Here is a 13,138-nt window from a genome sequence, read left to right as displayed (position 1 = left end):
CCCTGTAAACCTCTGATATATTGCACTTACTTTGCATTTTGCAACATAGCTGGTCTTTGTAATGCTGGGCTGGTGCGTATCAACAGATAACAGGCAATAATAATAAATGGAGCACCAATGATTTGCATCAGGACAGGAAGAACCTTCAAACTCACAGAGCAAGCATGATGTGGAATTCTGCCAGGTCCCAAACTACAGCAGCATCTGTTGAGAAGAATCAATGGGAGATGATAAGGAATGATGTACTGTATCTGACCAATTCAAAATAATTTGAATTCGCTAGATTGATGGGAATTTCTAGATTTAAGTACAAATAAATAAATGTTAACAACAATCAGTTTTTAAACCATCTGTTTTCCAGCATTAAATAAATAACATCTCCACTATATCCAGAGTAATAATTACATAATTTTGCACGTGATGACTGTACCATTTTTAACTGGGTTGCTTCAGCGGCCATAAACCCTTAACCCTCAGTATATTTTAAATGTTGGTGTTTGGAAAATCTTAGTCACTGCATTATTAGTCATATGTTTTTTCATCCTATGAAGATTTTATGGCAAGTCACATTTGGAAATAGGAAATATCCACTAAAGCCTTTTTCTTTCATTGGCATTCACCTCAATCTGCTCATTTAGTTACATCACTAGACGAGAAGTTAGTAAAAATGTAGTGTACTGTAATATACTGAGGCTATAATTGCTCCAGTGAGAAGTAAAGAAATAGCGATCTCTTTTGGTGATAACAAAGAACTTCAGTCTCCTGAAAAGAGTAAAAATGCCCATGCGCCTCGAGTCGACAAACAATACAAAACAAACACAAAAAGGAAGAAATTAAGTTCAAAAGCTAATGTAAAACCACATTTTTGTCTGATTGGTACAATGTTGTTTATTTCATACCTCTTATGTCGTGCTGTATTATTATATGTCATGCTTCTTCTATTTATTTAATTGAATATTTATTCATAAAGACAAATGAAAGAAATTATCGATTTTTGAACATTTTAAAATGTATATTATATTTGGAAATAATAGATTAAAATAAAAATGTTATATGCGCACTGTGCAGTTGTTTTATATGTACAATCTTTCTGTAAAATTTGACCACTGGCATGTTTGGTTATGTGCTGTTGTATGTATAATACTTTTTTCTTATAAACTACATATTTTATATACGAGATATTTTGCATGTAATTTTATTGTTTTTTACAATTTTTACAATTAATTGCAGTATTTCTAAACAACATTAGCAATATAACGACTTCCCATCACATTATTCGCGACTGATTTACCTCATCAAAGCCCTGGATTCTCGCGCACGCGCCGCTGGTGTAGTGGTATCATGCAAGATTCCCATTCTTGCGACCCGGGTTCGATTCCCGGGCGGCGCATAAATTATAATCCCAGTCAATGGTCATTAAGAAATCAACTGGTGCCAATTTACACACTCCTTACCCATGTTCATCTCGAGGCGACCCCAATAGAGGCCACAACCTTTGAACTATTATAGCTACTGTGGCGGGAAACTCTTACCATGGAGATTTTTTCCTTATGAATGCGCCGTCACACAACCGCTTTACCGACAGATTAAACGGTGGAGATCTCATTTGTGGATTATTCAATAGCTACACTCTACAGATGCGGTATGTATTGTATCTAAACAAGTAGGCCTAATGATTTTTTCGCATGTATTTCAGCATTCACTATTTGGCCAACTTTTTAGTTTTTAAATAAACAAGGAAGGTTATATGTCAGTATTCAAAACTGTCTGCTTACCTTCTTACCCATATTCACAAGGTACGCTTAATGACGACATATTTTGAGCTGTTAAGTCCACTTTCGCGGGAAATGTCTATATAAAAATAAATAAGTACGCAAATTAAGTAACCAGCAATTTTATGTTTCAAACAGAGATGGCGATAGAGAGGCTAAATTCGTCATCTTATAAAATATGCGATTGGTATGCAATGAATTATACATGTATTTTATTTAATTTTTTGTTTTAACCTTAACCATACTGCTCAGCTCGTCTACTGTAAGTTAGCACTCTTTTAGACAACTTCTAGCACTTCTAATCTAGCTTTGTCGTTAGACTAAATCTTTAGTGTTGTGTTTCTCATGATTTAAAGTTACAAATCACCAGCTTCTTTTGTAAGTAGACGGGTGCACAGACTGAACAGAAGCGCGCTCCTGTTGTTGCCTGGCAACACAAGCGTCAAGCTCGTGAAGTTTGCTAGGGAGGTCTAATTAAAGTTTCAAACAACTCGGTGGACCTAAACGTCGATTTAAAGTTTAAATCTTACACAGATTTAAATCCTGCTCATATCAGGATTATTAGGATGGCAGACGTGAGATGTTTAAACGGAGAAACAGGTAATTTAATGACAGAATGGTCACGTCGAGGAGAGAGTATAAAGTTTAGCGTTTGTTGTCGCTGTCAGTCCTGTGTCCTCTATGACAAACTGCACCAGTTCACCCAGTGGATGCAAAATACTGACAGAGCAACCCAGAAGAGATTTCTTACTGGTATTCTAGTGAGGTGCCAAAATCTTCCCATCCTGGAGAATCTTCAGAGGATCTTGCAGTTTACATCAGGGAAAGATTTCACCTGGTTCAGAGCCCAGCCAAAAAAATCTGAAGATAGGATTATAAGCGCCTGGAGAGCTGAACATGACATGGACATGATGGATACCTGGGAATGGTTTAAGAAGAGCCCAGAATGGAGCAAGTCCAAATATCTACTGCGGGTTTTTTCGTTGTGTGATGCCCACCTTTTGCACATGTTAGGAAATCTGATGCACATCTTGATTGCCTGGGAAAAACACAGATGTCATCGGTTCAGCAGTACTGGTGAGAATACAAATTAATGCTATATGAAATATGCAATTTGATAATATTTTTAAAAACTCTCCCGTAGGGCTGCTCCACTGTTGTCTTAAACTAGTACATTTATTTTCCTTGTCTACTATTCATCCTTCTTCATCTCTACTATCATTTACCTAATGGAGTTTAAAAACATGTCTAAATTATACATCTCACTACTGCAGGAATTAAAGTGGATTTTATATATCATACATAATGTAGGCAAAATGGTACAAAAGCTGTCACTGGGATGGTACCCTACCCTTTAAAAAGGTCCTAATATTGTAAACTATTAGGTACAAAGGTGTACTTTTCGAAAGAGTGCTGCTGCCCCAGCGCAGCTTTTGTACCTTTTTCTGAGCAAGCATTATTGTGATATACAGTCAAATAGCCAACTTTAAGACATTTAAAATGCATTCATGATAATATAAGCCTCCCATTTATTTCATAGAAGTCCGCCATCCAGCAAAGGACAGCACATCTCTCATGATTAACTGTAATGAGCCGGAAGAGCTGGATATTCGGAGGATGGGCATCTGGAATCCAAGAAGAAAAGACAGAGATTCAGGATTAGACGGCTCGGATGACCCTGCCTTTACTGTCTTCCCTAGGTCATCAAAGTCTCGGTCAGGGGTCTGCCGCTATAGAGATTTTATTAGAAGACTCCCAGTGTATATCGCGAAAAGGATTTTGAGTAAGTAAAAAGGCAAGCATGAAGCCAATACATGTGAAAGACAAATAGAAACTTTAGCCATTAAAGTAAGTTCATATTTTTGGTGGATGTCAAAGGGCTTGTACACTATTGCTTACATCCTCATGAAATAGTCAAGACCTTTACTGCTACACTAACAAGTTTATTACCTGTGTGGAAGTAATCTCATTCTAAAAGTACATCCTACTGTACCTACAAAGGAATTATGGCGCTTTTACATTGCATAGTACCTCACGGTTTGGTTTGGGTCAGGTTCGGGTCAGCTCACCTCACTTTGGCTTGGTTAGCTTTTCCATCAAGTTTAGTAACACTTCAGAGTGGGAGGGATTATAGGCGTGTCGTTATATTTGCGCTGCCTACTTCTGTGACATCATACGAGTGACATCATACATTTATTTATTTCTCAGTCCGCCACAAAATTAAAATTGAGCACCACAACTAGATTAATGCGTTTATTACTCTGTCTCACATGACAGTTTCTGCACAAACACCCGTGGTGTTAGTCGACGCGCTCCACTGAGCCTCATTTAAGTTGCATTTAAGCATAAATGCGGACGTGCGCGTCACGAATGTGCCGCCACAAATTGCAAGTCTGGAAAAAAACTGTTATGGTGTTCCTGATTCTCAACCTGTGGATGTTTATCATCGCTAAAAGGGAGTTTGGGAACTTACGACAAAGCAAAGATGACAACAGGTTTACTTGAGGCAGCGCAAGCTAGCATGAAGGTAAAGCTAATCTTTTACATTTTTGCGATGACGCTGGCTGTGACGATTCTCTCAGACCAATCAGTGATCTACTGTACAGTGTTTTTGCATCACGTTTTGGTATCAGCTCGGGTCGCTTGGAACCCCGACCAAGATGGTACTAAAAAAGGATCGGGTACTGCGTACTGTACTCAGTGGAAAAGCCCCCAAAAGTAAGCTGACCCGACCCAAACCAAACCATGGAGTACAATGCAATGGAAAGCGCCATTAGTAATTCATCTCACCCGGAATCTATGGCACCCAGTTTGTTAAAGGGACAGTTCACCCCAAAATGAAAATTCGGTCATCATTTACTCACTCTGGTGTTGTTACAAACCCCATTCACTTCCATAGTAGGAAAAAAATACAATGGAAGTAAATGGGATCCACTAACGGTTTAAATACAACCATTGTATTTGTGAGAAAATGGTGACAGAATTTTCATTTTTGGGTTAACTATTCTTTTAAAGGTATTGTGTGTAGGTTTTTAGCAGCATCTAGTGGTGAGATTGTGAATTGCAATGGCTCTGTCCACAGCTCACCCCTCCTTTTTAACGTGTAGACGTCATCACCTGAGACAACGCAGTGACAAAACGCAATCTATAGAGCAGTTTGTCCATTTAGGGCTACTGTAGAAACATGATGCTGTAAAATAGTAATTATATAAAATAAAAAAACAGCTCATTTTAAGGTAATTAAAACAATACAATTCATTATGTAAGGTCTTTATACACCACTGATAACATAGTTATGTATATTATATTGCATTTCTGTCAAGAGGTCTTTCTAAAAGTTACACAATGCATCTTTAAGACACCATATCTATTTATATATACAGTATATTACAGTTATTAGATACTAAGGTGGTAAATGTTGATATATTGAATGGGTTAATTTGATGCTTAATTTTAATAAACTTTAAATCTTTAAATATCACTTTTAGGGCTTTTGGACAAAGCCTCACTATACAGCTGCAGGTGTGTGTCCAGACATTGGCATTTCCTATCAGAGGAGATTTTAGCAGAGATGGATGTGAAAAGGTTTGGAAAACAGGCCATGATTTTGGAGGTAATACAAATTAACAAACAATACTATTGAATATCTCACCTTGTAACAACATTGTGTAAATAATTTACAATTGTTGTTCAACTGAATCTTGCTGTGTACATTTTATTGTACATGTATATATGTGCTTTAAGGTACATTAAAGCATCAAATCTTATGATTTGTATACATTCTTAGGGTAACTCCCAATTCAAGGTCAACCCTTTTTATGCCAAAATGTGTGAAGTACCAGTGCCAATTAGTGAGGAGGATAAGCAATACCAGCATGGAGAATCTTTCCCCAAACATAAGGTAAACACAAATCTCTGTGTTCTGCATACACAATTAAACACTGCATTGCAATGTTTTTTTTTATCCTAATAATAAACTCCTATTCATAGTTGTTTTGTTTGTAGTCACAGCATCAAGACTTTGATTATATTTATAAAGGGATTAAAACTAAGACGATCCAAATGGAAGAACGAAATGTGTACTGTGGAGTGTATAACGTCTCTGTCTTGCTGGAAAGGTATCTGTTTAAAAAAATTTATAATATAAAAACTAAAAATTTACATATGTGTAAATGTAACATGGTATTTAAACCCTTGGCATGGATTGGATATTATTTTTGTAAACGGCAAAGCTTTCATAATTTTTTTATATATAATAGATATAAAGATTTATTTATAATAGATTGGATTATTCACTGCAGATATTGAATGCTTTCTATCATTTACTTCACACAGAGAAGATCCCAGCAGAGTCATGCATTATGCTGGAGGTCAGTTGGTGGTGGTTGGCTCCAGGGACCGTACCGTCAGGTTGCTGGATGTTGCTTCATCAAAAGAGGTTTCTCCAGAGATTAAGGGTCACGCGGGCAGCGTTAGAGCAGTTCTGGTTTGTGAAGAGAGAGATCTGGTTATCAGCTCAAGTTATGACCTCAGTATCAGGTCAGATGTGGCTAACAGGTTAAGATCATAAACTGTAGGGCAATAAAGAATGCTGACTTTTATTTCTGGTCTTAAAGATGCTGGAACCTAAAGACAGGTGTCTGCACAATGTTCTTTTATGGACATTTTGGCACTATAAACTGCCTGGATTTGTGTGGAGATAGGCTGGTGTCTGGAGCCAAAGACTGTAGAGTGAAAGGTAGGTGACAAGTAACATTCTCAAAACATATTTCATCTTAAACAGGTACTGGAGGCACACACATGGATTTTGTTTGCAAATGCATATATACAATTTTTACAGTTTGAGGACATTAGGGAAATGCTTTACATTAAGATTGTATTTGTTAGTAACATTAGTTAATGCATTAGTTAACATGAACACAGTGCTTCCAAATCCTGGTCCTGGAAGACCCCCTCCCAGAAAGTTTTAGATGTCTCCTTAAACATCTGATTCATCTTATTAGCCTCTTTCCAAAGTGGTGAACACTTCTCCTTAACAAGCTGAGTTAAGTAAGGTCTGTTAAATAAGGAGGCCTCTAAAACATTCTGGGAGGGGGTCCTTGAGGACCAGGATTGGGAAACATTGAAATAAGAATAAACAATACAGTACATCTATAGCAGGGGTGGGCGTTCCTGTTCCGGGAGGGCCACTGTCCTGCAAAGTTTAGCTCCAACCCTAATCAAACACACCTGAAAATGTAATGAAACTTTGCAGGACAGTGGCCCTTCAGGACCAGGAATGCGCACCCCTTTTCTATAGCATTGGTCTTCAACAGGGAAGGCCATTGTGGGTCTGTGGTGGTACTACGGTTTGAATTCAGAAATATGATTATTTTTTATACAATTAGGCATCATACAAAATGCATTATAAGGCTTAAATGAAAATTAAGACTTTATTAAAATAAAAAGTACAACGTTAAAATCTATTCATGAAATTAAAATGTTATGTAGTATGTTAAAGGGACACTCCACTTTTTGCTAATTTTCCAGCTCCCCTAGAGTTAAACATTTGTTTTTACCATTTTGGAATCCATTCAGCCGATCTCCGGGTCTGGCGCTACCACTTTTAGCATAGCTTAGCATAATTCATTGAATCTCATTAGACCATTAGCATTGCGCTAAAAAATAACCAAAGAGTTTCAATAATTTTCCTATTTAAAACTTGACTCTTCTGTAGTTACATCGTGTACTAAGACCGACAGAAAATTAAAAGTTGACATTTTCTAGGCATAATCTTTAATCAAAAAAAAACGGAAATCTCCTCCCCTCCTCAAAACGATCTCTCATTACTTCCGGTCATATGGTATGGCAGGTGGGTTCGGGAGAAGATGGCTGTGATTAGCAATTAGCAACACAACCCAAACAATCCAATCAGATCTCGGTTGACAATTCAAATCCAGCCCTGCCTTATTTCATTTCAAAAGCCGGTTTTACTCGGATATACGTCACCACGGGGAAAATTAGGCAATCGTTTCTTCCGTTTCATGGCGAATTTAAGAGTATGTGTATTATTATAGTATGTAACATAACCATCATAGCAAAGTATTTAAATCTAGTTTTAATTTGATACATGTATTGGGGGTTCCTGCTACTCCTCTCTTTCCATAAAGGGGTCTTTTTGCCTAAAAAGGTTGAAGACCTCTGTTCTCTTCATGTTTATTTCAGAATTTAAATTTAAAATCAATTGTTGTACATTTTAAAATGTGTTGATGCACATGAGGGTGCATGATCTCTAAACGCCAATGTTGACATTTGAAATCACCTAAACATAAACACCCCCCTACCCCAATAAAATCTGGACCTTTTTTTGATATACCTGCCCCACACATACGCAACTCATGCAACAATGTTGGTAAGTAGACACACCCCTTACTGCTGATTGGCTACAAGTGTGTTTTGGTAGTCGGCCCGACTCCCTTTTCCAAAGTGTTTTTCAAGAATCATGCACCCCGCCTTTAACAAAGATTTATAAATACTAAAAACTCATTGTTAAATCATGCATTTACTAATGTTAAAAAATACAATGTTATTGTAAAATTTTACTGATAATAGTGTGTAGTCATATGTATGCAGTGGGGTGCCAATTAAATTGACATGTTTGTTTATGTTGATCATAGTGTGGAACCTGCTAACCAGGAAATGCATTAATAATCTGAAATTTAAACATCCTAAACCAATCACATGTGTGAAGATTGATGAAATTGTGGTGATTAGCAGTTGTGCTGGTGGTTTGGTCAGGATGTGGAACATTGAGAACGCATCACTCATGAGGGTAAGATGCTGTTTTTTTCTTTAAATTTACATTTTTGCATTTGGTATCAAAAGCAACTTGCAGTGCATTCAATGTAAACATTTGATCATTGTGTGCGTCCCATGACAGTCAAACCCATGACATTTATGCTGCTAATGCAATGCTCTACAAATGAGCTGGGGGTTTTCTGCAGTACAGTAATCTGTTTTTATTTGTAGATAAGCTTATATGTTCACAATTTAGCATATTAGTTAATAACAGCTTGTCATCTATGCCCTCCAAATGACTTTTTAGCCTTGAGCAAATAATACTTCAGTGCCATGCCTTTTCTCTCTTTGCACTTGTCTTTTCATTCAAGCAAATAAATGGCCACAGGGGGGCGGTGTTGTGTCTGTGCCTTGACCAGTGGCACATCCTGTCTGGGGGTTCAGATGGGTCGGTAAAAGCATGGAGTACCAACTGTAGCTTCAAGAACAGTTTGAGGACCTTCTTGCATCCAAAGTGAGCACTTGTGATGTGCATACCATCACTTTTGGCTGTGGTACACACTTCAAATTGCACAGTCGAGTTATTCCATAAGTTATCTGCCTGTTTTTCATTATAATCCATAGAGAAGTGTTGACAGTGTCTTTCCTGTTTCTGCGCGTAATTACCGGCTGCATGGATGGAAAGATCCGGATCTTCAGCTTTCTAAATGGGGACTGTCTGAGAGTCATCAAGACAAATGTGCAGCAGAGCCCAATCCTCTCTCTGCACACACACCACAACATGTGAGTTTACTCTGAGCTCTGTCATACCACTCACATCGATGCACCGTATCCACCAAAATGTCACGCAAACATAATTGTCTGTAATTGGAAAAGACAGTCACTCCTGCACTGTAATGAGATTTGATGTATGCGTCTTTGTCTCCTGTAATTCCCTCAGTGTAATGGTGAACACCAGAGACAATGTACTGATGCTAGAGTTTGCAGAAGTTCAGTGGGACTATTCTGCTTCTGCTGTAAAGGATTGGTCCAATCAGTCCCTCAGCTCCGACAGTGGGCTTCAGAGCGTAGACCAGATGACTCGGGTGGGCTCAGGATCTTGCCCCAAAAGCCATCACAGGATTAGGCAGCATGCACGAGGTATCTTGCTTCATGCATGTTGGAGCAATCTTTGAGCAATATTTCTTCACAATAATAATAATAATTTATTTATTACATTTATTTTTAAATTCATGACTTAAAAAAATAAAGTTATTCAGCAAGTGCATAAAAAACCTTTAAAACCTACTTACCTGATTTGCAACAATAAGCTTATATTATAATGATTTATGGTTATGGGTGATGTGGCTGACATCCATCGCACTGTTTTTTGTGCCGTTAGATGCACAAAAGTCTGCAAGGGCGGCGACCTGGCGTAAGCTCCAGGTTTATCGACAAAACAGGGCCTTCATCGATCAACAATTTGAGAGTCGATCTGATCTCTCAACACTCAGGCCTGTCAGTGGATGCAGAAAAGACTTAAAAAGTAAAGTCACCTGCACATCACAGCCTTGGTGTGCCATCACCAGTTTGGGTAAGAGAACAGTTTGGAGATAATTGGCATTTAAAATAATTACATTTGAATATGGTCCCAATAGTATCTAATCCAAATTGTAAATTTGTGATGTAACATTCCTAAAAATTGCAATTGTTTTGTGATCTTAACACATTTTTAATTTCATAATTGAATAATAATAATATACATTTTATTTGTTTTAAATTTCTTAAAATTATATTAATTGCCAGATAATAATAATCATAATAATATATTTTTTAATTTGTTTTAAATTTCTTAAAATTATATTAATTGCCAGATGGTGATAATAATAATAAAAATAATACACATTTGTATTTGTTTTAAATTTCGTAAATTATATCAATTGCCAGATGATAATAATAATAAAAATAATATATTTTTATTTGTTTTAAATTTCTTGAAATTATATTAATTGCCAGATGATTAAAATAATAAAATTAATATAAATTTTTATTTGTTTTAAATTTCTTAAAATTATATTAATTGCCAGATGATTATAATAATAAAATAATATAAGTTTTTATTTGTTTTAAATTTCTTAAATTATATTAATTGCCAGATGATGATAATAATAATACAAATAATATACATTTGTATTTGTTTTAAATTTCTTAAAATTATATCAATTGCCAGATGATAATAATAATAATATATTTTTATTTATTTTTTAATTTCTTGAAATTATATTAATTGCCAGATGATTAAAATAATAAAATTAATATACATTTTTATTTGTTTTAAGTTTTTAAAATTATATTAATTGCCATATGATAATAATAATAAACATATACATTTTTATTTGTTTTAAATTTCTTGATTTTATATTAATTGTCAGATGATTATAATAATGAAAAAAAATATACATGTTTATTTGTTTTACGTTTCTTAAAATTATATTAATTGCCAGATGATGATAAAAATAATATATTTTTTATTTGTTTTAAATGTCTTGAATTTATATCAATTGCCAGATGATTATAATAGTAAAAATAATATACATTTATATTTGTTTTAAATGTCTTAAAATGATATTAATTGCCAGATGAAATAATAATCAAAAAATATATATTTTTATTTGTTTAAAATTTCTTGAAATTATATTAATTGCCAGATGATTGTAATAATGAATTAATAATAATACTATAACAATATAGTAATAATAATTATTATTATAATTATTATTTTATTTACTGTTTTAAAGTTCATTCATACAAATTCAGGATGGGTTTCTTATTTACAGATAAGGAAACTTATGACACCAACAGCTTGCTGCTCAGCCAAAGTGAGAAATCATTCATAGAAAGAGTGAAAAAGCGTGGCCCTCACCATCCTGTGACCATTGACTCAATTCTACTAAGAGTCAACAGCTCCCAGCGGGGCCAATGCAGTGACCTTGCCAGGTCTAATATGGAGCTGAATGCCAGAGTACGAGATGCCTGGGGTCCGCTTTCATCAAGAGAGACTCAGCATCAAGACTCTGCTTCCCTAATCTCCAAAAGCACAACATCTCATCCATCATCTCGCAAGCCACCCACTATAACCACCTTCAAAAAGTCAGCTAAACTTGGCGCCCCATCCACCACCCGCAACCATGTGGACCTCAACCCTCAGCGCCTCCTAAAGTCCAGACAAACCTCCGGCTGCTCCCACAGTCTTCCTCAGCTGGAGACGGAGAGCACCAAAAGATCCCCACCCAAACACTTTCAAAGACCATTGAAAGTGGCTTGTGCCAAAATTGCCCCACTGAGCACAACATCCCGGGAAGATGGCAATCCTCCAGAGCGTTTGCCTGCTAAAGCCCCAGTGCCACGTAGATGATGCCACGTGTGCTGTGATGGCCAGTACTGTACGTATCAACTCACTAGATCCGTTCGGTGAGCACAGAGTCTTCCGGCTGAGAAAGGATGCATAGTTGGAGGCTTTTATTTAAAAGAAGACCAGACAACAGCACATGCCAGGGATTTCCATGCCTGGAAGCACATCCATAATCTTCAGTGAAGTGGATTACAGTAGGTCTTGTGCTACATGACACTTTTGTCAAAGCTAATCTGCTAATTGTAACACTTACAACAAGTGTATAAAAGAGGATTTGATCATATTTGATATACTGTAATAATTAAAATCTTAAGTTTGATAATCTTGAAAGGGAGCTCTCAATATATTTGTTTAATGAAGCTTATTTAACTGATGTAGACCGACTACTCAGCACAAAGAGCTCTCTTAATATAGGCTACAGTACCCGTCCCGCACCTCTGTCCCGTGACAGTTTTTGCAGCATTCCTTCTCCACCCCATCACCTCACTCTCTGCTTGAGAGTATCTATACCAGTGAAGGGGGATTTAATGGATTTAAAGGGGCGATTTAACACTTGTTTTATGCTAGGGGGCAGCAGTGTACAACCGATCGTCCTCCCAAAAATCTTCTCTTGGTGACCAGATCTTGTTTTTTGTTTCATTATATACAACCTATTGTGCTAAACTTGGGAATATTTTAATGTGAGAAATTTATTTGAGAGAAAACAGTTTACTTAACCTTTAACAAAAATTAATCATGTTTTTTGTGATAAAGTGTAATTATCATAATTTTTGGTGTATTGATTACTATTAACAAAACAATGGTTTTACTAAAGGAACCATGGGTTAACCCTTAAGAGATCCTTAAAAAGGTTCCTAAGGCCCAAAAATGACACCTTCCCAAAAATGCTCTAAAAATATTACACATCAATATTTTTTCCACTTTAAACGATTCAATCTTTTAAAACAAATTTGTGAAAATTGTAACCCTTTATATGCCAGTTTGTTTACATTAACCCATGTTTTTTAACAGAGAAAAACTAAATATAAAAAAACCACACATTTGAACTACCATTTGATTATTATTATAAGACACTGGGATGGGTAGCAACATTGATTTTGATGCATTATTATTTTTGAACAGGGTCAGATTTTATTAAAAAAAATCACACTTGTGATCCTAAAGCCAAAAAATGACATCTTCCCAAAAACTGCTCTAA

General features: G+C 36.0%; 1 protein-coding gene and 1 non-coding gene across 2 annotated transcripts; both read left to right on the top strand.

The window, feature by feature from the left end:
- Positions 1-1,319: 1,319 nt before the first annotated feature.
- Positions 1,320-1,390, top strand: trnag-ccc (transfer RNA glycine (anticodon CCC)). Its single transcript has one exon. It is a non-coding gene; the product is annotated as a tRNA-Gly (tRNA).
- A 790-nt stretch (positions 1,391-2,180) lies between these two features.
- On the top strand, positions 2,181-12,501 carry fbxw10 (F-box and WD repeat domain containing 10). The gene is made up of 13 exons (XM_065262603.2): positions 2,181-2,849; positions 3,313-3,555; positions 5,261-5,385; positions 5,560-5,673; positions 5,778-5,890; positions 6,108-6,311; positions 6,389-6,510; positions 8,429-8,583; positions 8,921-9,063; positions 9,174-9,332; positions 9,490-9,689; positions 9,931-10,122; positions 11,366-12,501. The coding sequence occupies exons 1-13, from the start codon at positions 2,339-2,341 to the stop codon at positions 11,941-11,943; spliced, it is 2,859 nt and encodes a 952-aa protein (XP_065118675.2). The 5' UTR covers positions 2,181-2,338; the 3' UTR covers positions 11,944-12,501.
- Positions 12,502-13,138: the final 637 nt, after the last annotated feature.

This window comes from Paramisgurnus dabryanus, chromosome 1 (assembly GCF_030506205.2).
Source record: "Paramisgurnus dabryanus chromosome 1, PD_genome_1.1, whole genome shotgun sequence".
Taxonomy (NCBI): Eukaryota; Metazoa; Chordata; class Actinopteri; order Cypriniformes; family Cobitidae; genus Paramisgurnus; species Paramisgurnus dabryanus.
Note: the sequence above shows the minus strand (reverse complement) of the source record. Positions and strands in the feature narration are given on the sequence as shown.